Source organism: Rana temporaria, chromosome 10 (genome assembly GCF_905171775.1).
Source record: "Rana temporaria chromosome 10, aRanTem1.1, whole genome shotgun sequence".
NCBI classification, from domain to species: domain Eukaryota; kingdom Metazoa; phylum Chordata; class Amphibia; order Anura; family Ranidae; genus Rana; species Rana temporaria.
This window is the reverse complement of record NC_053498.1, coordinates 75685849-75713089: the sequence shown is the minus strand read 5'-3', so window position 1 is coordinate 75713089 and position 27241 is coordinate 75685849. Positions and strand designations below refer to the sequence as shown.

Sequence of the window (27241 nt, the reverse complement as noted above, 5' to 3'; positions counted from 1 at the left end):
TACAGTTTTGGCTCGATGGAGCCGCCGAGGAACTCGACGAGAAAATAGAGAACATGTTCTCTATTTTCTCGTTGTTCTATGGGAGAAGGCGGCCCGCCGAGCTCCTCGGCGGCTTCATCCCAAAACTCGACGTGCCAAGCACGTCGAGTTCCTCTGTCGTGTGTACGGGGCCTCAGGATCCCCCTACATCCCCTCAGTACACACAGAGATGATGGCCGCACTCTCCTCCTTAGGTCTGCAATGTAAAACTTCAGCATGGAAGTCATCAGCGCTCCTCAGGCATCCATCGCCCTCTTCCTGCGCATGCTCGCTCCCCTGCCTCCTCTCCGCAGCGCCGCCCTGGGCGGGGCTCCTCTTCCTATTCACCCTGTCCGCGGGCTGTGCGCGCTCCCGGCGCTGAGAAGGCGGAAGTGACGGCGGCGGTGCGGTGCTCGGCCTTGGGAGACTTCTCCCTTCCCTGCCCGGCGTTCACTGGGAGGGCTGTGTCCGGGGCTGGTGGTGGCGCCCTACGGTGACTTCCTCTTCCGAGTGGCCCGTGTGAGCTCTGCGCTACCATGGCGACCAACCTACGGAAAGGCGGAGGACTTATCGGCCTGGTAAAAGACGCTTTCCAGCCGCACCATCACCACCCGACCGCTCAGCCTGGAGCTGTGGACCGGAAGACGGTGGAGAAATGCTGGAAACTGATGGACAAGGTGGGTTCTCCTCCTCCACTTACCGCTATACGAGAGGCGGCCTGAGATTGCCCATCACCAGGGACCGAGCTGGTCTCATCTTCTCTAATACTAGAGGAGGGGCACTGTACAGACGAGGGGCACAGAGGGGGCACTGGGCAGATAGGGGACACAGAGGTGGCACTGCACTTAGGGGAGCACTGTAATGATAGGGTGGCATAGAGCTCACATTGTGCTGGTAGTGGGTTTGGGGTACAGAGGTGGCACTGTCCAGATATGGGGGTACATAGGTGGCACTGTCCAGATATGGGTCACACTGTCCAGATATGGGGCACACTGTCCAGATATGGGGCACATAGGTGGCACACTGTCCAGATATGGGGCACAGAGGTGGCACTGTATTGGTGGGGGACACTACAGATATGGTGGTACAGAGGTGGCACGGTACAGAAATGTGGGGTGGGGGGGTGGCGGCATTGCACAGATATGGGGCACATAGGTGGCACTGCACTTAGGGGAGCACTGTAATGATAGGGTGGCATAGAGCTCACATTGTACTGGTAGTGGGTTTGGGCTACAGAGGTGGCACTGTCCAGATATGGGGGTGCAGAGGTGGCACTGTCCAGATATGGGGGTGCAGAGGTGGCACTGTCCAGATATGGGGGTGCAGAGGTGGCACTGTCCAGATATGGGGGTGCAGAGGTGGCACTGTCCAGATATGGGGGTGCAGAGGTGGCACACTGTCCAGATATGGGGCACACTGTCCAGATATGGGGCACATAGGTGGCACACTGTCCAGATATGGGGCACAGAGGTGGCACTGTATTGGTGGGGGACACTACAGATATGGTTGTACAGAGGTGGCACGGTACAGAAATGTGGGGTGGGGGGCGGCATTGCACAGATATGGGGCACATAGGTGGTACTGTATGGGGGGGAGCACTGTACTTGTAGGGGGTTTGGAGTACAGGTGGCACTGTACTGATGAGTGCTGTACAGATCTGGGGCATAGTGGTGGTACTGTATTGATGGGGGACACAACAGATATGGGGGTACAGAGGTGGCACTGTAGAGATATGTGGGTAGGGGGGCAGCATTGCATAGATATGGGGCACATAGGTGGTACTGTACGGGGGGGGGGGGTGGGGAGCACTGTACTTGTAGGGGGTTTGGAGTACAGATGGCACTGTACTGATGAGTGCTGTACAGATATGGGGCATAGTGGTACTGTATTGATGGGAGATACTGTACCACCTCTGTGCCCCATATCTGTACAGTATCTCCCATCAATACAGTACCACCTCTGTGCCCCATATGGGTGATGGGTGGGTGCTGTACTGATATGTGGGCACACAGGTGGCACTCTACCTGGGGGTTGGGGAGAGGGAAGAAGTGGCACTGTACTGATAGGAGGCACGCAGAGGAGGTGCTGTCCTGCCAGGGGGCGCTGTACAGATTTGGGGTGTCAATAAGACAGCGCTGTCTGAATGGAGGTTACAGAGGTGTCGGTGTCCTACAGTAGTCAGTCTTTGCTGGGCACAATGGGGTTGATGTTCTAAAATTAGAGAGTACAAAATCTGGTGCAGCTCTGCATAGAAATGAATCCGCTTCCAGTTGTGTTTTTTTTTTTTTGTTTTTTTTTTTTTCAAAGCTTAAAGTGGAGTTCCACCCGAAAATGGAACTTCTACTTTTTGGAATCCCCCCCCCCTGCGTTGTCACATTTGGCACCTTTCAGGGGGAGCAGATACCTGTGTAATACAGGTATTTGCTCCCACTTCCTGGCATAGACCTACGCCACTTGTTGCGCCTACACTGTCCTCCCCCGCTGTCTTCTGGGAAATACAATGGTCCCAGAAGACAGCGGGGACCAGTGACGACGCGCAGCACGACTTGCGCATTTGCAACAAATGGAAAAAGAAAATATGGACAGCCACACTCCAAAAAACCTTGATGGTTGTCTTTATTTAAAAAAGGAAAAATGCACTACAAGTCACAGCACACAACACGGGAGTAAAACCGCTGACGCGTTTCGCACTTTAAATTAGTGCTTAATCGCATTCTCAGTAGGGAACCAGGAAGTGAAGCCGCAATGCTCCACTTCCTGATTCCCTCAGTGAGGATGGCGGTGGGGGCAGCTGAGAGCTGAGCTACTGATCGGCTTCCGACATCGCGGTCACCCTGGACAGGTAAGTGTCCATTTATTAACTCAGCAGCTGATAGCTGCTGGCTTTATTTTTTATTTTAGGCGGACCTCCGCTTTAAGGCCAAGTTCACACATGTGAATTGGATGCAGTTTTCTCTGCATCTAATTCGTATGACCGGAGTGACCAGTTCAAAAAAGCTCCGGGGGGGCAGCGCTCCGCATTGAGGCGGTTTTAGGCGTTTTAGCTAGAAATAGGCCTTCAAACCACCTCCCATTCATTGCAGTGCGCCTTTTCACACCGGGGCGGTGCGCTTGCCAACCTTTTGGTAAAAAGCACTCTAGCAGCCGAAAGCGCTTCTAAAACCCACTAAAGCACCGGGTACTGTGTGTCTTTGGTTCAGATTCAGGTGTGAATTCAGGCAAGATTTGGGTTCTGAATCGGTGAACAGGGACGCACCACACCCCATGCTGTGAATCCAGTCTAAATGAACAGGCTGAAGTTAGAAGCCGATTGGCTACTGTGCACAGCTGCACCAGATTTTGCACTCTCTCGTCTTAGTAAATAAACTCCCCTGTGTCATTTCTGCTGCTGTGTACTACATTTGCTTGTTGTGTTGACTGATTTGTTTTTTGCTATGCTCATTTTTTGCTTCTTTAGTAAATATAAAACCCAACACATTTGGCTGAAAATATAAATACTTTTGCAGGGCTGGACTAATATTGGCTCCAGAAAGTCAGTTCAATGAAGAATAGTTCAGCTGCTGCTTCCGTTAATTTTGAATGTTTTGAGGAAGTCCTGAAATGCATTTCTTGCCTCACAGGTTTCTGACTTCCACATTGGCTTGTAGCACCCATTTCATATCGTGTTATTGACGCTGGGAGTGTCCTGTCAAAAAAATGAGCAACAAACCACAATTGCAAATGTGCCTGCCTTGAATAAGGTAGTGAGATCCACAGCCATGGCTGTCTCCTCTGGGTACATCTCCCCATAAGGCACAGCTTGTGAAATTTGCATCTAGGAGCCAGCTAAAAAAAAGTTAGGGGCTAGTTTTTTGCCTACTGGACATTTTTACTCCCCTTCCTGCCCAAGCCAATTTTCAGCTTTCAGCGCTGTCACACTTTAAAAGACAATTGAGCGGTCATGCAGCACTGTACCCATATGTAATTTTTATTTTGAACACAAATAGGGATTTCTTTTGGTGGTTTTTAACTGTTGTGGACTGATGGGGCGGCACTGATATGCTGCCCTGATTATCAGTGTAAATGTGTCCCATCACAGGAGAACATCGATAGATGCCATCCTAGAACTGACCCAGCACGCTGTAGTCTTTTGGCTATAGCATGGTCGGCAAGTGGGAGGCAGATGTGGATGGCTGACAAAAGCCCAGGTGCCAGGGCACAATTTCCAGTCCTTATGGTGACCTGGCGTTTCCCATAAGGGAAAGCTGTACTTTAGGCAATGCAGACTGAAGCTACAACAAGCTCTGGGAGGTATTTGTACCTAAAGGCTAAGGAACAAATTTATATATGCACACATTTTTGCAGGGGGAAAAATTTGCATTTTTAATTTCCTCATGAGCCTGCAAAGCATTGCACCCGTGATTAGTGGATTAGAGGTGCAATGTCGGGATCCTGCTGCTTTCAGTTGATGCCTCCAATATAGGCTGACTGTTTACAGTAGGTTTTCTCAACCATGGATCCTCCAGAGGTTTCTAGGAATTCCTTGAGCAATGTCTTCCTCTCAGATAAGTTCCCACTGACACCATTGCTCTTTTTAGCTATCTGTAAGGGGGTAATTCTTCCCAATGACCATCTTGTTAATGTACAGAAAGGGAAAAAAAGTATATGATCCCCCTGCTAATTTTGTACGTTTGCCCACATACAAAGAAAGAAATTATCTAATTTTAATAGTAGAACAAAAAATGTTACAACGCTAAAAAAATCCATAAATAATGAACAAACCGTAACACAATGTGCAAGTGAAATCCAAAAAGCAAATGAAATAACAAAGTTTATAAATCTGTGCAAAAAATGGTAGGTAACAAACGATGTGCATGATCCAACTATCGCCAACGTGCGCCACCACCCAATGTAAGATGGACTCTTACCAAAGTTGGAGGACTCTATTACGGAGTCAAATGCACTCAGATGGATATATCAGCCATCGCAGATCCTCCAGGAACAGATGTTCAGTAGCCCCAATATGAATCAATGGACATGGGGCAAACACCGGGCCAGCAGGTATCACCCTTATTGTAGGTAGAATCAAAGAATTCTGCTGTTTAAGTGGAATTTCAACCACATAAGTCAATTTTTTTTTTTTTTTTTTATCCTTCTGTTACAATCATAGCATGCTAATTTTGCATTCATTAGACTGTCAAATTGCACAGCTTTTGTAACTATTATTTAAAAAAAACGAACCTTAATCCTCCTGCTTGGGAAGGCGAAGCCCACAAGGATAAACTTCTGGGTTTACGATGCTGCTGAAAAAGCAGCATGCACCGACCGTTCTCTCACATGCAAATTTAGCACACATTGCATCGATGAGAGCCCTCCGGCGCTGCCCACTGACTCCTGGGGAAAAAATCACACGCATCTCCCAGGAGGCCTAGCGAGCACAGCTGCCGAGGGAAATTACGTAAATCTCTGTGGATCTGAAGAGGCAGAATGCAAGAGACCCCATAGCGACAGTGAAGGGGGGAGTAAAAAAAAAATTCTAATTGTTGCTGAAGGATCATGATGTTTTGTTTCTGTAAAGTAAATTTTATGGGTGGAACTCCGCTTTAAGGAAGACCAGTCGAAGAGAAACTCTTTACGTGGCTTGTCTGATTTTCGCCAAGGTTAATTTGGTTCTTTATTGGCTCTGTTCTTCTTTGTATAAGTAAAATGGGCTCATCTGTATTCTGGTGGGGCCTCTCCGTTCGTTCTCATGGACATCGTGCTACGTCCAGGGGTTTAGTGGTTGGTTATGTGTGGACTGGATGGCGTCCCAGGAAATGGGCAGAACCCCACCGTGATCCGCAAAAGCGGATGTGCCGTCTCCGGAGAAGAATAGACAGGCAGGCTTTTCTAGTCAGGCCATCTCTCCTGTTTCTAAAGGTATTTCTTAATGGCGGAATTCTTTGATTTTACCTACAATAAGGGTGATACCAGCTGGCACACGGTTTGCCCTATGTCTATTGATTCATATTGGGACTACTGAACAACATCTGTTCCTGGAGGATCTGTGATGGCTGATTGCTGGTGATATACAGTACCGATCTGAGTGCACGTTGGTGATGGTTGGATCATGCACATCATCTGTTATCTACATTTTATGCACTAATTTATGAACTTTATTTGTTCATCTGCTTTTTGGATTTGACTTGCACATTGTGGTACTGTTTGTTCATTATTTTATTTTATTTTTTTAGCATTGCAACATTTTTTTTCATCTTATTGTACAGTTTATCTGACTGTTTTTTGCTAACTGCTTGTTCACTGTTTTGAATTTTTTTTTATTTATTTTTTTTGTTAGCACGTTTTACTCCCTGTTCTTGCACTATAATTTTAATGGTAGGTTTATTTTAACAGTGAGAGACAGAATGGCAACAAAAATTCCCAGAAAAACACATTTCAAAAAAGTTATAAATTGATTTGCATTTTAATAAATGAAATACGTATTTGATCCCCTATCAATCAGCAATATTTCTGGCTCCCAGGTGTCTTCTATACATATGTCGAGCTGAGATTAGTAGCACTCTCTTGTTGCCTGTATAAGACACCTGTCCACAGAAGCAATCAATCGGATTCCAATTTTTGCACCATGGCCAAGACCAAAGAGCTGTCCAAAGATGTCAGGGACAAGATTGTAGATCTACACAAGGCTGAAATAGGCTACAAGACCATTGCCAAGCAGCTTGGAGAGAGGGTGACAACAGTTGGTGCGATTTATTAAAAAATGAAAGAAACGCAAAATGGCTGTCAATATCCCTCGATCTGGGGCTCCATGCAAGATCTCACCTCAAGGAGTTTCAATAATCATGAGAATGTTGAGGAATCGGCCCAGAACTACACAGGAGAATCTTGTCAATGATATCAAGGCAGCTGGGACCATAGTCGCCAAGAAAATAATTGGTAACACACTACGCCATGAAGGACTGAAATACTGCAATGCCTGCAAGGTCCCCCTGCTCAAAAAAAGTACAGGCCCGTCTGAAATCGTCTAATGAACATCCTAAATGATTCGGAGGAGAACTGGGTGAAAGTGATGTGGGCCGATAAGACCAAAATCGAGCTCTTTGGCATCAACTTGCCATGTTTGGAGGAGGAAGAAGAATGCTGCCTATGATCCCAAGCACACCATCCCCACTGACAAAAATGGAGTTGGAAACATTATGCTTTGGTGGCGTTTTGTTTCTGCTAAGGGGACATGACCACTTCACTGCATCAAAGGGACGATGGACGGGGCCATGTACCGTCAAATCTTGGGTGAGAACCTCCTTCAGCCAGGGCAACAAAGAAGCACATTAAGGACCTGGAGTGGCCTAGTCAGTCTTCAGACCTTCATCCTATAGAAAATATGTGATGGGGAGCTGATGGTTTGAGTTGCCAAGCGTCCACCTTGCAACCTTAATGACTTGGAGAGGAGCGGGACAAAATCCCTCTTGAGATGTGTGCATACCTGGTGGCCAACTACGAGAAACGTCTGACCTCTGTGATTGCCACCAAGTGCCAAGTCATGTTTTCAAATACTTATTTCACTCATTAAAATGCAAATCAATGTATAACTTTTTTTAAATGCGTTTTTCTGTTTTTTTTGTTTTTGTTTTTTGTCTCTCACTGTTAAAACCTACCATTTAAAATTTATAGACTGAACATTTTTTTTTGTCAGTATGCAAATGTACAAAATCAGCCGGGGATCAAATACTTTTTTCCCTCCCTGTATCATGAGTTGATGATACACATTTTTGTCTGAATGTTCTGAGGAAGTAAAATAGGTTGGCATATTGTTTAGGTAATCTCTTGATCATTTAGGCTTCATTCATATGTATGCGAGAGGGCAGTTTTCCTACTGCCCTCCACTTCTCCTTCCCAACTACCTGCCTGCACCTGGGCATGCAGCCGCTTAACGCTCTACACTTGCCTCGCTGCTGCTGTTCGTGGCAAAAACAAACCAGCATGCACCGTGGTAGTGCAGTATTTTCAGGGTTGAATCGGTGGATGAGGAGCCATGACACCTCATACCACCTCAGCACTTCTCAAATGTCCTCTGAAGAGTGATCAAGCACAGATCACTCTTCAGAGGGCACTGCATGTGTGATCTAGCCCTTAAAGTGGTTAAGCCACTTGTATAACAAGCTCCCATCCCCTCTGTATTAACACAGACACAGGGGAACTTATTGTTCTATCAGTATAGATAAGCAAATTTATGATAGAACACACCATCTTCCTGCGATCCGTTGCCTCCCCTCTCCTCTGCCTGGCTGACGGTACCAGTGGGCAGAGCCGATCACTGCCACTAAAGTCAGCCAGCCGGGGAGGAGAGGTGACACAGAGAGGGGAGGGGGAGATAAAGGAATGGACACAGGAGACCGAAGTCCGAGAGCAGGGGTTTGCTGACAAAGGCACGTACGCTGACAGGGCTCAGCAGCCCTGATATACTATGGTCAGCGTACAGGGGAAGGGCATAGACAGGCAGGATCAGACGGTGATGCAGGGGGCCAAATGACACGGCACAAGCGCTGTGCTGTATCCCATGCTTTAAGGGAACAGGATCTGTTGACCCCCAAAAAAAAAAACTCCTTAAGACCCCTTTGGCACAAAAAGTTTTCAGGTGTTTTAGTGCTAAAAATAACGCCTGAAATTGCCTCTCGTGCCTCCCCAGTGTGAAAGCCAGAGTGCCCATTGGAAGGCACCTGTAAAGCGATTTTGAAGCGCCGCAACATGGGTGGTTTTAACCCTTTCTTCAGCTGCTAGTGGCCAAAAAGTGCCGCGCCACTTTACCGCTAACAGGCCCGCCACCCCAGTGCGAAAGCAGCCTTAAGGATAAGTTCACCTTCATAAGAAAAATAATAAAAATGCACACACTTTTGCAAGGGGGAAAAAAGTTTTTTTTTTTTTTTTAAAGGAGCCTGCAGAGCATTAAACCTGCAATTGGATCGTGCAATGTCTGGCTTCTGCACTCTCCCTACAGCTTTGTGCCCATACCTCTGTAAGGACTATTGGTTTCAGAGTTGCAGGAGAATGTGAATGGACTACGAGCATGCTGATCAGCACATAATCGATTTGGTAACCTTTTTAAAAAAAAAAAGAAAGGTGGGGTTAAAAATCTTAAATGAGCCCTTTATATTACAAAAAGACAAATTGGGTTCATTTTTTACTTTGGAACAGTGGAAGTAATGTTTACAGTAGCTTTTTGTACTGGCCAATCGATTATGAAAATGGAAATTCATAATCGATTAGTTGTCGATTACGGTAGTTAATCGACAACTGGAAAACCTGTTGGTGGTAAAAATGCATAGATTCCCACACCCCTATTAAAATCTATTGCAAGCAATTATGCCTTCCCTCCCCTTGTTTTACCGGAATCGTAAGCCATTGTAATTTGATAACTCTGAAACTTTGTTAGTATTGACACTCGCCTGCTTCCCATCCCATATTGGCCCATTGCTATGATGTGCTGCATCATTGGCCAATAGGAATATGCATGAGGCAAGCTTCAACACTACCAGGAAGTTCTGAGTTTTGCCCCATCAGAATGGTGTCTGCATATAGTTGTGTGGGTTTTTTTTATTTTTGGAGGTCCATATACTGTATATATTTCATTATAACTTGTAAGCTTTAACCACTTCAGCCCCGGACCATTTTGCTGGTCAATGACCGGGCCACTTATTTCCATTTCGCCACTGTCGCTTTAACTGACAATTGCGTGGTCCTGCGACGTGGCTACCAAACAAAATAGACGTCCTTTTTTTGCGCTATAAACAAAAATAGAGTGACAATTTAAAAAAAAATATATATTTTTTACTTTTTGCTACAATAAATACCCTAAAATTATATATATATATATATATATATATATATATATATATATATATATATATATATATATATATATATATATATATATATATATATATATATATATATATATATATATATATATATATATATATATATATATATATATATATATATATATATATATATAAAAAAAAAATTCTGCAGTTTATACCAATACGTATTCTACATATTTTTCGTAAAAAAAAAAATCGCAATAAGCCTTTGGTTTGCGCAAAAGTTTTAGCGTCTACAAAATAGGGGATAGTTTTATGGCATTTTTATTAATATTTTTGCGCCCTTATGGCGGACACATCGGACACTTTTGACACATTTTTGGGACCATTGGCATTTTTATAGCGATCAGTGCTATAAAAATGTCACTGACAGGGAAGGGGTTAACACTAGGGGGGCATTTAATAAGTGTATGTGTCCAAAAAGGTGCTCCCCCTTGTTCTTTCTGGGGGACCTTTCAGCATCTAAAGGAGATTGCAAGCAGGAGACTCTGCGAGAGCGAGAAGGAAGAATTGACACCAGTAAGCTTCTTCGGACCATCTTCCCTTCCCTTCCCTTATGAAGGAGCACCAGGAGCTTGATGATCCTCGCTGTCCTGTTGATGGATGAAAGCATTGACATTGCAAAAGCTTATACAAAACACATTGCTTTCCCTTATGAAGAAGCACCAGGAGCTTGATGATCCTCACTGTCCTGTTGATGAAAGAATTGACGCAGCTACACGTGGGATGGCGTTCTACTTCAAGTCATCATCTGAAAGCATCCTGGTTAAGGTGAGAAAAATGATGAACTGTTTGTATTTTATGTAAGATGTAGTTTTGTGGGAACCACAGAAATATAGACTGTTTGTGTTGTAATAAGGAGTGGTTTGTGTTGCTGGTTCCCATAAGATTCTGTGCAGTATGGATGTCATATGTGTGTAGTGTCTGTTCATCATTTCACCACTTCTGTTACCGTTGTGATTTCTTTAGGAGCAAAAAAACACCCTACACTATTGACTGTGTTGTTGATATAATTAGGGGTGGATTATATCGGTTTTAGGAGAAACCAGTGCAAAGTTACTGTCATTCGTTTATAGATAAAGCAGTGGAAATCAATTGCACGTACTGTAGATATTGGCAGTATATGGACCTGTCTGTATTTGCACCCCTGGTCTTTGCCATGGTTAATTAAATTGGCCACTACTATATACAGTGAGGAAAATAAGTATTTGAACACCCTGCTATTTTGCAAGTTCTCCCACTTGGAAATCATGGAGGGGTCTGAAATTATTATCGTAGGTGCATGTCCACTGTGAGAGACATAATAAAAAAATAATAATCCAGAAATCACAATGTATGATTTTTTTAACTATTTATTTGTATGATACAGCTGCAAATAAGTATTTGAACACCTGAGAAAATCAATGTTAATATTTGGTACAGTAGCCTTTGTTTGCAATTACAGAGGTCAAACGTTTCTTGTAGTTTTTCACCAGGTTTGCACACACTGGAGGAGGGATTTTGGCCCACTCCTCCACACAGATCTTCTCTAGATCAGTCAGGTTTCTGGGCTGTCGCTGAGAAACACAGAGTTTGAGCTCCCTCCAAAGATTCTCTATTGGGTTTAGGTCTGGAGACTGGCTAGGCCACGCCAGAACCTTGATATGCTTCTTACAGAGCCACTCCTTGGTTATCCTGGCTGTGTGCTTCGGGTCATTGTCATGTTGGAAGACCCAGCCTCGACCCATCTTCAAAGCTCTAACTGAGGGAAGGAGGTTGTTGACCAAAATCTCGCAATACATGGCCCCGGTCATCCTCTCCTTAATACAGTGCAGTCACCCTGTCCCATGTGCAGAAAAACACCCCAAAAGCATGATGCTACCACCTCCATGCTTCACAGTAGGGATGGTGTTCTTGGGATGGTACTCATCATTCTTCTTCCTCCAAACACGGTTAGTGGAATTATGACCAAAAAGTTGTATTTTGATCTCATCTGACCACATGACTTTCTCCCATGACTCCTCTGGATCATCCAAATGGTCATTGGCAAACTTAAGACGGGCCTTGACATGTGCTGGTTTAAGCAGGGGAACCTTCCGTGCCATGCATGATTTCAAACCATGACGTCTTAGTGTGTTACCAACAGTAACCTTGGAAACGGTGGTCCCAGCTCTTTTCAGGTCATTGACCAGCTCCTCCCGTGTAGTCCTGGGCTGATTTCTCACCTTTCTTAGGATCATTGAGACCCCACGAGGTGAGATTTTGCATGGAGCCCCAGTCCGAGGGAGATTGACAGTCATGTTTAGCTTCTTCCATTTTCTAATGATTGCTCCAACAGTGGACCTTTTTTCACCAAGCTGCTTGGCAATTTCCCCGTAGCCCTTTCCAGCCTTGTGGAGGTGTACAATTTTGTCTCTAGTGTCTTTGGACAGCTTTTTGGTCTTGGCCATGTTAGTAGTTGGATTCTTACTGATTGTATGGGGTGGACAGGTGTCTTTATGCAGCTAATGACCTCAAACAGGTGCATCTAATTTAGGATAATAAATGGAGTGGAGGTGGACATTTTAAAGGCAGACTAACAGGTCTTTGAGGGTCAGAATTCTAGCTGATAGACAGGTGTTCAAATACTTATTTGCAGCTGTATCATACAAATAAATAGTTAAAAAAATCATAAATTGTGATTTCTGGAATGTTTTTTTTTGATTATGTCTCTCACAGTGGACATGCACCTACGATGACAATTTCAGACCCCTCCATGATTTCCAAGTGGGAGAACTTGCAAAATAGCAGGGTGTTCAAATACTTATTTTCCTCACTGTATAAATAAAAAAGATGGGGGGGGGGGGCATCCTGATGGAACACAATAAATTGAAAAAGATTCTACATAAAAATGGAGAGGAAATAGCACTACACTTTTCCCTGTTCTCAGAGACGACACATGTAAGTAAAGCATCCAACCCAGAGATCTGAACAAACAAGATCATTTTGAGCTATTGCTCCTATTCTTCGGGGTTTATTTTCCCTTTCTTGGGTTCACAAAATGTGAGGTGCTCTGTTGAAGTGTGGGGGTTCTGAGATGTAATCTTCCAACGGTTTGTGGCAGTAGCTCATGTTTTTCTTAGCTGACCCCCTTAAAAATATGTGCAGTTAGGTTGTGGAGTTGCTCTAGGTATTAAAGTATAGAATTCTGGACCACACAATGCTGTACTGCCAGCTATCAGGGGATGCACAGATGTGATTCTGTGTGATGGAGAGATTGGACTCGTCTATGGAGACTGATTGACACCATATTGTATAGACGGGTTGTCTGGTGTAAAGTATTGTTGGCTTTAATGGCTAAGTTCATCTTTGTTCACCCCCTTCTTCCTTTTTCTTTCTAAATTCCAGCCCCCATATGTACCAATAAAGCGTTAATGTACTTTTTTTTGCAAAAATGAAAAACAGCTTTGCATTTATTCTACACATGCGTTACCTCACTCTTTCTTATCTGTTTAAAAACACTGCTCAGTTACTTCTGCCTTACTTCCTGATCAGACTTTAGGTCATGACACAGGAAGGAGTTGACCAGCTGATCTCATTAGCACACTCTGCATTATCTTCCCTCAGCTGGTCAACTCCTTCCTGTGTCATGACCTAAAGTCTAATCAGTAAGTAAGGCAGAAGTAATGGAGCAGTGTTTTTAAACTGCTATGAAGACAGTGAGGTAAGCGGGTGTAGAATAAATGTAAAGCTGTTTTATTTTTTCAATAAAAGTACATTAATGCTATATTGGTACATAGGGAGCAGGAATTTAGAAGGGGGGGGGGGGGACAGCCACTGACTGGAGACACGGGGGTGTGCCTGCCTTGATAAAGATAACCTCACCTGTTAAGTGCCCATTGGTGTAGATGGCATGGGTAAGGGCTATTATACATGGGTAGCACAGTAGTTTGTTGCTGTGTGGGGAACATTTTGGACTGCAGGAGATGGATCACTGTTCTGTGTTGGGCCTTGAAGATGTGGCAGAGCAGCAGACCTGATCACCAGTGTGCTGCTGGCAAAGGGGAGATTAAAATCACTGATGCCGTTTTTTACGAGAACCGATACCTTTGTGGTGTGATTTAAGCCCATACAAAATGAATATTCTCCATTCACACTGCAAAGAATCGTATGCGATTGTGTGATCCCAGTATAAAGACAGGGTAGCACCACCTAAAGTACTGCAAAATGGGCAAACGGTTTATTACAATGTTTATCACAACTCGCAAAAGTACATAATATATCTTGCATGCCATTTTCAGCTCCCTGACATCTCTAAAACGTGAAAGAAAAAGCTAAATTACAGTTGGGCTTAAAAAAAAAAAATTTCTAGTTGAGTTCCGCCGACTAAAAATGACTTCCTCGCTGACGTGCTGACCGGATTGTTGCGGTCCTTTGAGTCACTGACCTGAAACCAGAAGATAACTTCTGACATTTGACTTTCCTGTTTTCTGCATGCTTCTTCTAATCCAGTGATTTTTTTCTTTTTTTTTTTTTTGAAGCTTAAAAATATTTAAATCCGTATACCAGCCAGTCAAGTAGCATTGAATGATTGTTGTCCTACACATCTCTCCCCCACAAGGCCTATTTATAAAGCCTGTTCACACCAGGGTGGTCTGTTGTGGTGAACTTTACTCAAGTAACACACTAACAAGCAGTGGCAGCCTATTTATTCAAATGGCCTGCCAAAAGTTACAAACAGAAGTAAAATTTGACCTGCTATATTTTGTGAAAAGCATTAAGGTGCCACTTCGATACCAGTGCACCACCCAGATATCTGGTCCTAAAGCTTCTGGTGAGGTTCTGCTCATTCCCTTCTGGGAGTAAATGGGAATTTGTCGGCTGCATTTCTGCAGTATTGGCAGTTTGCATGTGTTAACTTGTACGCATAGCAATGGTACCTCCTTTTCCTGGTGTAAACTGCTAATCTCATTGCTCCCCTTGTAAGAGATCAGCTAGGGCAGACATGTTTAAAGTTCAGCCTGGGTGGCCACCATGGCTTCCACCATAGATGCAGTTAAATATATTATCACTAAGACAGGAAGTGCTGTGCGCAGGATGAAAAATGAATGTAGCAAACTCGTCTGGACTGGTAAGCTGCAGTATATGAAATTTTTTTTTTTGTTTGTTTTGGTCTTAAATGAGCTATAAAGTTGGTTCACACTCCTGCGGCACGACTTCGGAGGCGACTCTGCAAGTCGTCCTGAGGACGACTTCAGAGGCGACCAGCAAAACGACTTCTGTATAGAAGTCAATGCAGGTCGCCCTGAGCCGCCCCCAAAGTCATGCAGGAACCTTTTTCTAAGTCGGAGCGACTTGCGTCGCTCCTTTCAGAACGGTTCCATTGCATTGAATGGGACGCTGAGCCGCCTGACGAGTCTCCCCAGTGTGAACCGGCTCTCACTCTCCATTATTTTGTATACCTTGGATTCCTCAAAAGTGCCTGGAGTCCAGGGGTGTGCACATGCATCAATGCCCTGCACTACTACAGTACCATGCTGGGTTATAATGGGTGCGAGACTTCCACCCCAACAAAATGTTTAACTTCTATTTGGGGTCACAAACTATGAATTGCACACCCGGTACAAAGATTTTAGTGCCTTTTTTTTAGGTTGAGACTCTTTGCAAGTGACATGCTTGAAGGTTGTTCTATAGAGTTGTTTGGTGTAAAGGTGCCCTGCATTGAAGATACAGCCTCCAATCACACTGGGCTTAAAAAAAAAAAGGCAGTTCCCTTGGCAGAAAAAACTATCGGAGCATTTTTTTGTACATAGTTTAGACGAGTTTTGGAGAGTTTTTTTTTCTGCCACTAAGCTCCAATCAGAAACGCAGAATTTGTATTTTTTTTCCCCCTGCCTCCTAAACGCTAAGCTCCAAATATGCCTGTAATTGTCCTAATGTGCACGAACACCTAGAATAACATTGAGCTGCTTGTGCTGGCGGAACACAAAACTCCTATAGAAGCAGCTCGTTTGGCTGGACTTCCGCTATGGGTCACATTAGTGCAATTCGTTTTGCACTTTGGCTGGTCCACCCCATCCACAGCTCATCACTCCAGTGAGGGGGGGAGAGCAGTGATTGAGAGTCGGCAGCTCTCTGTTCATGGAGCTCTGAAAACCGAGCGATTTGGCAGTGTTTGATCACTTGGTTCTCAGTGCAGAGGCGCCAGGGGATAGATCCTGCATCCACCGAGGTAAGTATGAATCTCAATTTTTCGCACTGCAAGGTCTCTCCCCTCCCTGCTAGTCCCTGGGTGCGGTGCTGGAGATAAACAGCACAAAGTTAAAAACATTAAGCACATCAGATTTAAAACCTCTGTAGGAGCCATGTTACATGTTCCACCCTAGAAAAGGATGGAACGTAACATGTTCCCGAAGGTGAACTTCTCCTTAAACAAATTTTAGGCTTGAAGATTACATAAAACCCCCAAAACATTATATATTTTCTGAAAGTGGGCACCCTAGAGAATAGAAGTGGTAGTTCCAATTTTTTTTTTTTTACAGGATGTTGCCGCAAACAACGCAATAACTTGCCCAATTTCTTGGTAAAATATAAAAGGCCGGGCTGCACGGAGTAAATGGATACCCAACATGTCAAACCTCAAGTTTGTTGTGTGTGCGCTCTCCTTCCTCCCCTCTACCAGGCGGCGCCTGCTATATACTGGTCTTGGGCCTGCAGATGGGCAAGCGGAGCCTGGGATACATGGGGGCGCAGAAGCATTCAGGCGGCAGCTCAGCCACCTTGATTGCTTCCATCTGACAAGTAAACCCTGCTGCTTGCCTGCAGCAGGGCTAAATGTAAAAAAAAAAAAACCCTGGCAGCCAGAACTGCATGTTCCAAGTGTCAGGCGATATGATTTATACATTCCTGTGCAGTTATAGAAGTATGACATTCTGATTGCTGATCTTCTGAAAATGCAAATTGATGGGTTAATATCCTGACTTACTACTTTGCATCCCTGATGAGTATCGGGGCCAGTTCACACCAGAATGTGATGCGGGAAAGAATTTGTTCTGTAAACATGCTACTTTTGTGATCTGCATGCAGGTGCCAGTGTATTGTTAACACAAGGTGTTTTAAAAAGTAGTGCAATCATTTCCACGGTCCTGTGCATTTTGAATGGGCTTTCAAAAGGAATGCATGTATTCCCATGAAAATTCTGCGTGCTTTCCTTGGTCATTGAATGATGGACCCTTCTGCTTGACAACATACAAAGAACAACTAGCATTTTTACAAGTATTGGACCGCAATGGCTGGCCCTTATCTTGCGATTATGCGTAGTTTCTTTACGATTGCTAACTTTGTTTGGGAGTAAAAACATCGGCACTGAGGAGAAACTAATTTTACGAAATGTATCCCCATGTCACTGCTTTGTATTGTCTTTGTCATTTTGAGAATTAGGGAAATGACTAACATTCAAATTTAGCTGTTCTTGTCCCTAGTAATGGTAGAGGATTCCTTTCTCTGTTGTGCTGTCATGGAGATTATAGTAAAATATCATTATCCTTATTCCTGTGGTGTTTTTTTTTGTTTTGTTTTTTACTGCTGGTTGAGCTTTTTTTTTGGCATCACTGGTAAGAATCGCCAGTCGTCTAGTACATGGGAGCAGGGCTGCAACCAACGATTATTTTCATAATCAATTAGTTGGCCGATTATTGTTTCGATTAATCGGATAATAGCCTTAAAAAAAAAAAAATTGCAGTTTAATTTTTTTTGGGCCAATTTGTTGTTGGGCAGATTACAAAACACAAATTGCCACAAAACCACATTACATGCTTTTCTGCAGCTTCTCCATTTATATTGAACAAAAAATTTAATAAAAAAAATAGCACCATTTTGCGTTAAAAAAAAAAAAGTCCCCGCCTTTCCAAATACGCAGCAGCTGAAGAAAAATCATGGATGTGAACGTGTCCCATAGGAAAACATGTAAATTAACTTCTGTGTGTTTCTGCAAAAAGCACCAAAAAACTGAGGTGTGACCCAGGCCTGAGATGTTTTAGTAACATAATGGGGTAAAAAAAAAAAAAGTACAAAAGAGCAAATAATCGCTACTGTAAGGGGTTCATTTTTTTACTGTGAGACAGTGAAAGTAATATTTACAGTAGCGATTTGCTTTTTTGTACTATAAAGGGCTAATTTTAGTTTTTTAACCCCATTATGTTACTGGCCGATTAATCGATTAGTTTCGGCCCTACACGGAAATCAAAGGAACGGCATATAATTGATGTGTTCCACTCGTGCTGTAGCGTGAATCGGAGAGCAGAATGCGCTATGCTGTGACTTGGGGGAAGAGGCTGTAATGCAAAGTACAAAGCTGCTAAAGCCTACCAATAACTTCTATAATCGACTAAAATTAACTATAGCAGGTATCCAAAAAGTGAGATATTGCAGTATATGGATTGATGTAGTAGTTGTACTTGTAATTGAAGTTGCTTTATACGTGTTTGAGGGCCAGGAGGTTTTGAAAACTTTCAGGAGCCCTTGTTATATATAAGTTTGGTTTGGAATTCAGTTATCTTCAGATCTTCTGGAATTGCATGCTGCCTGTTGATTTAACATCTTTGAACACACAAACCCGATTGTAGAATGTCTGAAGTCTGTTTGGACATGTTCTGTAATGTTCTGTATATAAGATGTTTCAGTGTCCATCCAAACTGCTTTCATAGCTATGGGTGTCGGGAACATTTCATAGTGATCAGATTGAGGAAGCCGTTTGGAGAAACACTGAAACTCACTAAATGTCAAACTACCATGCTCCCTGTAATCAAGTAACTTGTAATATTAAATGTATTAATTTTGTTTTCTATAGTGCAAGTCCTGAAAACACGGCGAGGGACCGAGCAAGATCACTTCAAAAGAGAACTCCAGATACAAAATCTGCAAGTGCTGCAGCAGCTTTATATTACATGTTATTAGTAGTATTATAGGATTGTTGGAGTAAGTATGCACAATCTGTTAAACTTTTTTCATGTGTATTTTATTTTTTATTTTTTTTCTTGGCACCAACAGTAATTGGCATGCCAGGAAAAGAACCATCTTCAGGACAAAGCGTCCTACTTGCCTTATCTGTGTCTGTGCAGGAACATTTTTCATTGTGGTAACACTGCCCTTAGTTCAAGAAGACTACTCGCAACTGCCCAGAGAACTTGTGCCACTGGTGGTAGAGGCCTTTGAAGCGGCTACAGGAGAATTGCACAGAACTTGTAGATTGTGAATTTTTTTTTTTTTAAATGATATAAAAGAAAAAATTTGAATTTTTTTCCAGCCTGGTTTCACACATGGCGAAAGTACAAAATGGTTGGTGGTTGCTGCCACCAATTGCATCAGTTAACTCCCCCAATGTTTTATTTTTTTCCCCAAATCAAAATTCATGGCTTATTACAGTAATACATGTTTGAAAAAAATAAAGGTTCTTTACTGGACAAAAAAAATAAATAAAGTCAGTTTGTCTTCTATGTGTGTTTGTGTTTTTTTTTTTTTTTTCTTCTCCGGAATATATACAATTTAAATTCTTTGCACAGATCTTATTTACAGGGGAACTATTATATAGACATGGTTAGTTTTAGCAGAACTGAATACAGAGGCTTTGCCTGCTTGAGCATTGTAATTTTTCAAATGGCACAAATTGGAGCTGTACGATTTAATCATTCAAAAAAAAAAAAAAAAAAAAAAGTTTGCACGATCTTAATACAGCATTTCCCTGATTCATGTTAAACAAGCAGAGCTATCAAAAGGAACAATAACTCTGCTGACAAATATTTATCAACAGCGAAAAAGATAAAATGTAACTCTCGGTTCTTTTTTATATCGAATGAATGGGTTTCTGTCTGTAAATGAAGTCAGTTTAAAGCTGATGTCCCATGAAAAAAAAATATTAAAAGCCAGCAGCTACAAATACTGCAGCTGCTGACTTTTAATATAAGGACGCTTACCTGTCCTGGAGTCCAGCGCCGTCCGCAACAGAGGACGAGCGATCGCTCGTCACTCTGCTGCTCCCCCCGCCATCCTCAGTGAGGGAACCAGGAAGTAAAGTGCTCCAGCTTCACTACCCGGTTCCCTACGGCGCGAGTTGCGCTGCGCAGCTGATTGGCTCCTGCTGTGCTCTGGGAGCCGAGTGTTCCCAGAGCACAACGGGGGGAGGACGGGAGGTGACGTTCTGCCTGCAGTTTACCTGAAACTGTGTGACCGGAAGTGGGTGCAAATAGTTGTCTTTAGACAGGTATCTGCAACCCCCTCCCCCCTGAAAGGTGTCAAATTTGACACTGGAGGGGGGGAGGGTTCCAAACGGTGTGAGTTCCACTTTAGGGTGGAGCTCCGCTTTAACCAGACTAAACCTTTTTTGACACTTGGTGCCTGCAATTTAAAATCATTTTTTTATTATTTATTTATTTTTTTCCTAGAAAATTCCTTGAACCCCAAACATTTTATATGTGTATATTTTAGCAGAGACCCCAGAGAATAAAATGGAGATTGATTCAATATTTTATGTCACACTGTATTTGTGTAGTGGTCTTTCAAATGCAAATTTTTAGGGAAAAAGATATGCTCAATGAATTAAACTAAACAGTAAAGTTAGCCCAATTACTTTCTATGTTACACTGTGAAAATCATCATCTTTATGCTAAGCAAAAAAATTGTCATTCTCATTTTATTCAGAATCGTGCAGCTCTAGCACAAATATTTTAGAGAGGACAGTCTGTTTGCAGACTAAGCTACGTGGAGGTGTTTTTTTTTTTTTTGTATCTCTATTTTTTAATCGCTAACTACCTATCGCCAAGAATAGATTCGGGAGTGTCACAGGTACACCGGTTTGGCAAATGGGGGTTTTATAGAAAGGGTAAGATTCAGAGTAAAACCCATCCATTTATATATAGATTCATTACACAGTTTGATATATCTCAAGCATTTCTTTCTTTTAATTTTGAGGATTTTGGCTTGCAGTAAAAACCCCAAATTCATTAACTCCAGAAAATAGAATATTGCATACGACCAATAAAAGGGAGGGTTTTTAATACAAAAATGTTGGCTTACTTTAAAGTATGTCCAGGTACAGTATGCCCTCAATACTTGGTCGGGGGTCCTATATGCATAAATTACTGCATTCATGGGAAGTGGTATGGAGGTGATTAGCCTGTGGCACTGTTGAGGTTTAATGGAAGCCAGGTTGCTTTGATGGCAGCCTTTAGCTTGTCTGCATTGTTGGGTCTGGTATCTCTCAATCGTTTTCTTGACAATACCCCACCGATTCTCTATGGGGTTTAGGTCACCCACGTTTGCTGGCCAATCATGCACAGTGATACCATGATCATTAAACCAGGTATTGGTACTTTTGGCACTGTGGGCAGGTGCCAAGTCCTGCTGGAAAAATAAATCGGCATATCCATCAAGATGATCAGCAGAGGGGAGCATTGCCTGTTCTGGAATGTCCTGGTAGAGGCCTGTGCTGACCCTGGACTTGATAAAACACAGTGAACCAACATCAGCAAGTGAGATAGCGCCCCAAATCATCACTAACTGTGGAAACTTAACACTGGACCTCATGCAACTTGAATTCTGTGCCTCTCCACTCTTCCTCCAGACTCTGGGACATTGGGCTTGATTTACTAAAGGGAAATCCACTCTGCACTACAAGTGCCCTTGAAAGCGCAGTCGCTGTAGATCTGAGGGGAAGCTCTGATTTTATCATCCAATCATGTGCCAGCAAAACGCTGTTTTTTTTTTTTTTCTTGCATGTCCCCCTCATATCTACTGCGACTGCACTTGTAGTTCAAAGTGGATTTGCCTTTTGAAAATAACCCCCACTGATTTCCAAATAAAATGAAAAATGTACTTTCATCCAAAGAGAGGACTTTGGACCACTGTGCCACAGTCCAGTTCTTTTTTCGTCTTAGCCCAGGTAAGACGCTTCTGATGTTGTCTCTGGTTCAGGAGTGGCTTGACACAGGGGATGTAGTCCACTCCTTGTGAATCTCCCTGAAATTCTTGAATGGCCTTTGCTTCACAATCCTCTCAAGGCTGCGATTATTCCTGCTGCTTGTACGCCTTTTTATACCACACTTTTTCCTTACTCTCAACTTTCCAATAATATGCTTGGATACAGCACTCTGAACAGCCAGCTTCTTTAGCAATGACCTTTTGTGTCAATGACTGTCTTCTGGACAACTGTCAAGTCGGCAGTCTTCCCCATGATTGTGTAACCTACTGAACCAAACTGACCATTTTAAAGGCTCAGTAAACGAGCAGGATTCAAGTCTCTGCTGTGTGCAGTACTGCATTTGGCCAGAGGTGCGGGGCGCCGGAGACTATTTCAGCTGTTTTGGAAATACTCCGTTTCCGAGCCTTTCCGAATGCAGCTGAATGGTTTCCGAGTCTCTCCGGTGCCCCCCACCTCTGGCCACATGTGGTATTGCATGCCATAGAAGTCAATGAACAAATAATTTTCGTTTCCATTGACTTCTATGGGGAAACTCGCTTTGATATGCAAGTGCTTTGGATTACGAACATTCTCTTGGAACGGATTATGCTCGTAATCCAAGGTTCCACTGTACACCTATTATTTTTTTTTATTATTTTTTTTTTTTTTTACCAAAGACATGTAGCAGAATACATTTTGACCTAAATTCATGAAGAAATGATGACTTTTTTGGTATATATTTTTGTTGGATATGAGCCCCCAGAGTGTGAGGGAGGCACAGTTTGATTGCATTTATTGTCACAGATCATTACTTTCCAACAGTGGGACTCACTGCTCCGAAATTGTCATAGGATTATTGGAGTTTACCATGAGGATCCTGTCAAAGGAGAGGGTACTATATGTGAGAATATGCTAAAATGACCCAGGATGGCACCAGATTAACATTAAAATACCCACACTGTTTAACGGAACTTCTATCTACGTTAACATGATGCAGGTGGAAGTATATGGAGGGGTTCCCTTTTCTTTCCCCTTCCCTACCTTTCCTTGTCCTTCCCTATCTTTCCCTACCCTTCCCAATCCCTCCCCTCCTTTTTCTTCCCTCTTCTCTTCCTCCTCTGTTCTTTATATGCATCTTGTTCCTGGTGTGAATCATTCTTGCGATTATGGGGTAGTGTGGCTTCCTGGAACAACCACTAGTTGGACCCTAGGGAGTCGAGAATATGGCTCATTAGCTTTATTCTTATTTTCTTTTTTGTTTTTTCTATTTTTATTACCATTCAATGAATGATTTAACAGCGGAAGAGGGGAGGGATACGATTCAAAGGGAACATTGTGTTTTTTTTCCTTGGTTATCCTTATGTCATATGGATATATTAACAGGCTTTCCCGCTAACTGCATTTTATGTTGAGTCTCTTTTTTTTTTTGTCTATAGGTTTTATGCTTATGACTCTTTGTATGAGTAATATAATCTGACAGAGCTCGATTGTTCTTTCTATCTTTGTTACTTATGTCTGATGCATTATTGTTCATTTTCAATAAAAAAAAATATTGGAAGTAAAATACCCACACTGACAGGGAGGAAGTATACAGAGGAACATGGTAATCCCATCATATAGGGGAAAAGAGTGATTGGCCTGATATATATATATATATATATATATATATATAAACAATCTTGTTAGGTGAGAGCAGTATAACACTGGTGGTGGCATAGGAGCACTACAAATACAAGCAACCCTAGAGTATAAAGATTGGCAATTAATGTTGCCCAGGCACAGTTTTTCGATTTGAATCTTATTGGATATGTTTTATAACAGAAAAAAAACACTATATATATATATATATAATAATTTTTTTTTTTTTTTTTTTTTTCTCTTCCTTTCCTAAATCTTTTTTTTCATTTGTCACACAAAATAAAAAGCCCAGTGGTGATCAAATACCACCAAAGGAAAGTTCTAGTTGTAGGGGAAAAAAAATATGTAAAGTTCATTTGGGCTCAGTGTTTCATGACCACACAATTGCAAGTATGAGCACAGTGCCAAATAGCAAAAAAATGCTCTGGTCATGAAGGGGCAAATCTTCTGGAGCTCAAGTGATTAAGTGGGCAAACTGAAGCAAGTTTGCGAACTGGCAGTGGCAACAGTTAAAGCGGAGGTTCACCCAAAAGTGAACCTCCGCTTTTCAGAAACCCCCCCCCCCCCCCCCGGTGTCACATTTGATACCTTTCAAGGGGGAGGGGGTGAAAATACCTGTATAAAACAGGTATTTGCACCACTTCCGGGTATAGACTTCCGCGGGAGTCCGGCCCCTCCGCGTCACCCCCTGTTGTGTTCTGGGAAACACTCGGCTCCCAAAACACAACGGGAACCATTGGGAACTGCACAGCGCGACTCGCGCATGCGCAATAGGAAACCGGGCAGAGGATAGCGGCTGGGGAAGCCGAGAGCCGAGCTAAGGCTGCTGTATTTGTAGCTGCTGACTTTAAAAATTTTTTTTTCAGGTGAACCCCTGCTTTAAAGAAAAAAAACATGTATATAAATTGGTCTCTTGATGACTTTGTGCTTACTCCAAGATCATATACTACTCTTGCAGACTTTTACAGTGATGTTCAAAATGTTAGCAATCTCAGATCTGTGATACTGTTGTGGTCATTTGTCTGCACAATTTATGCTTTTAGTTATTTTGCTGTGTGTTGTGAGAGAATTTTGTAAGTGGGTATGAAATGATGCCCTAAATTAAACCATGAATCTTAAATGAAGGTTTCTCATTCTGCTATGTAATCAAAAACCACGCTTACGTGGTATCCTATAAGAAAAGTTTAGTCAACTTTATTTTGGGCAAAATCTTTATTGCAAATTACATAACTTGTGTTGAAAAAGATTATACAAAAGTGCATTTGTTTTTCTAATGTTTGTTTTTCTAATGAAAGACTAGGAGATAAAATATGTCTAGTTCTGCTTCCACAACAAAACCTTTATCTGTCTTAACAAAATAAATTTAGGGGTGAACTACAAAAGATAAAATGTTATCAAGTACAGAGCCAGCACATCTCAACTGAAATAAGAAAGGCACAGAGACTGTGGTGGTTAAAGAGGAACTGCAGTGTGTGTTTTTTAATTAAAAAGTCAGCAACTACAAATACTGTAGCTGCTGTCTTTCAGTAAATGCGCTCTCAGCAGCCGAGGGATCCAGCGATGTCTTTGCCGGATCGCTGGCACCTCCAGCAGTGGGAAGCCAGCTGTGACTTTCTGCTACTCCCTACTTTGCATGCATAAGATCTCACTGCGCTGATTGGTCCCACAGCCTCGTGGGACATAACTTGTCCTCGAAGCTTGTGGGTGGGTGGGAAGGAGGTAAACATGGGAGTGGGTGCCACTCCACTCTCAATAAAAGTTATCGAGCCCACACATCTCATACTAATAAAAAGGCACCGGGACTGAAGTGGTTGAAGAGGAACTTTAGAATTAAGTTAAAGGGATTGTAAAAGTTTGTTTTTTATTTTCTAAATAGGCTCCTTTAAGCTAGTGCATTGTTGGTTCACTTACCTTTTCCTTCCATTTCCCTTCTAAATGTTTTTTTTTTTCTTTGTCTGAATTTCTCACTTCCTGAATTCTCCTCGGTAAGCTTGTCCCCATCATCCGAGCGGTGGAAAGTCAGCCAGAACAGTTTACTGAACAGCTTACTGAGGAGGAACAGGAAGTGAGAAATTCAGACAAAGAAAACAAAAAACATTTAGAAGGGAAATCGATGTAAAAGGTAAGTGAACCAACAATGCACTAGCTTGAAGGAACCTATTAAGAAAATAAAAAACTAACCTTTACAACCCCTTGAAGGTCTGCTTTAAGGTCCTAATAGACACTCCAGAGATGTAGTGTCACTGAAAGAGGCCGGGGTGCATGCAGTGTCTTGCAACATCGTTTTAGGACATATACTAAATTCTCAGTAGCTCTGAGAGCAAACATTTTAGGTGCAGAACCTTCTGGTTGGTATCTATTATGGTTTCCCATGCATTCCAATGAACCCTCAGTTTTTCTGTTGTATCTTTTATTCTCTAAGTACAGAAATAACAATGACATTATATATATATATATATATATATATATATATATATATATATATATATATATATATATATATATATATATATATATATATATATATATATATATATATATATATAATGTGTATCACACACACACACTATATATATATATATATATATATATATATATATATATAATGTGTATCACACACACACACTATATATATATATATATATATATATATATATATATATATATATATATATATATATATATATATATATTAGGGCTGTGCGTTAAACGCGATATTAACGGCGTTAACGCAAACCCATGTTAACGCCGTCAATATTTTTATCGCGCGATTAACGCAGGAGCCCTCGGGGTGGACGTGCAGAGTGTGCAGCGGCGCGGCTTACCTTCTCGCTGGATTCACAGGCAAGTTACTCACCTTGTCCCTGGATCCAGCGATGCCACCCCGCTGTGTAATCGAGCGGGTCCTCCTCGCTCGGCGGGTCCTCCTCGCTCGATTCACAGTGCCTCTGTGTGACGCCGATCTCCGTTCCCTGTGGAGAACGGCGCCAAATTCAAAAAAGTAAACAAAACACAATACACACAGTATACTGTAATCTTATAGATTACAGTACTGTATGTAAAAAATACACCCCCCCCCCCCCCCTTGTCCCTAGTGGTCTGCCCAGTGTCCTACATGTACTTGTACTATTCTTTCTGCCTGAAAAACTGTAGATTGTCCAAAAGTGTCCCTTTATGTCAAAAATGGTTTAGATCAGCTAGAAAACAGCGATCATAAATTATAATCACTTGCAGAATTGTGCGATATTTGTGGGGAAATTCGTCATAAATTAGATAGATTAATCGTGAGTTAACTATGACATTAATGCGATTAATCGCGATTAAAAATTTTAATCGTTTGACAGCACTAATATATATATATATATATATATATATATATATATATATATATATATATATATATATATATATATATATATATATATATATATATATATATATATATATATATATATATATATATATATATATATATATATATATATATATATATATATATACATTTTGGCATAGCTTTCCTTTCTAATCTGACAAAGCCCTTGTATTAAAGAATTAATTTCACAGCTTGAAGTTAAACATATTATTCTTCCAACTACTCCTCAAGTCGTTTGCACAAATAGTAAAACTGAAATTCTGAAGTACATTTTTGCAGAGGTCTCCCTTGCCCTCCCTAGCACTCATAGTGGTTAAAATGGATCGTTCAGTCTGCATGCCTAAATTCCAAACATATAATATTTGAACATATACAGTATATTCTTTTATTAAAGCTATACCATTCATTGGTTAATAAGGCTGTCCCCTTCTATAAGGCTACGTA

The 27241-nt window shown here is 42.1% G+C and overlaps 1 protein-coding gene across 2 annotated transcripts in view; it reads left to right on the top strand.

Moving 5' to 3' along the window:
- Nucleotides 1-377: 377 nt before the first annotated feature.
- CBL (Cbl proto-oncogene) overlaps nt 378-27241 on the top strand; it is a 114194-nt gene continuing 87330 nt past the window's right edge. For both annotated transcript variants that reach the window (XM_040325521.1, XM_040325520.1), the window contains exon 1: nt 378-695. In XM_040325521.1, coding sequence (XP_040181455.1) covers nt 555-695 — 141 coding nt within the window. In that variant the 5' untranslated portion in view covers nt 378-554. The remainder of the gene's footprint in view (nt 696-27241) is intronic.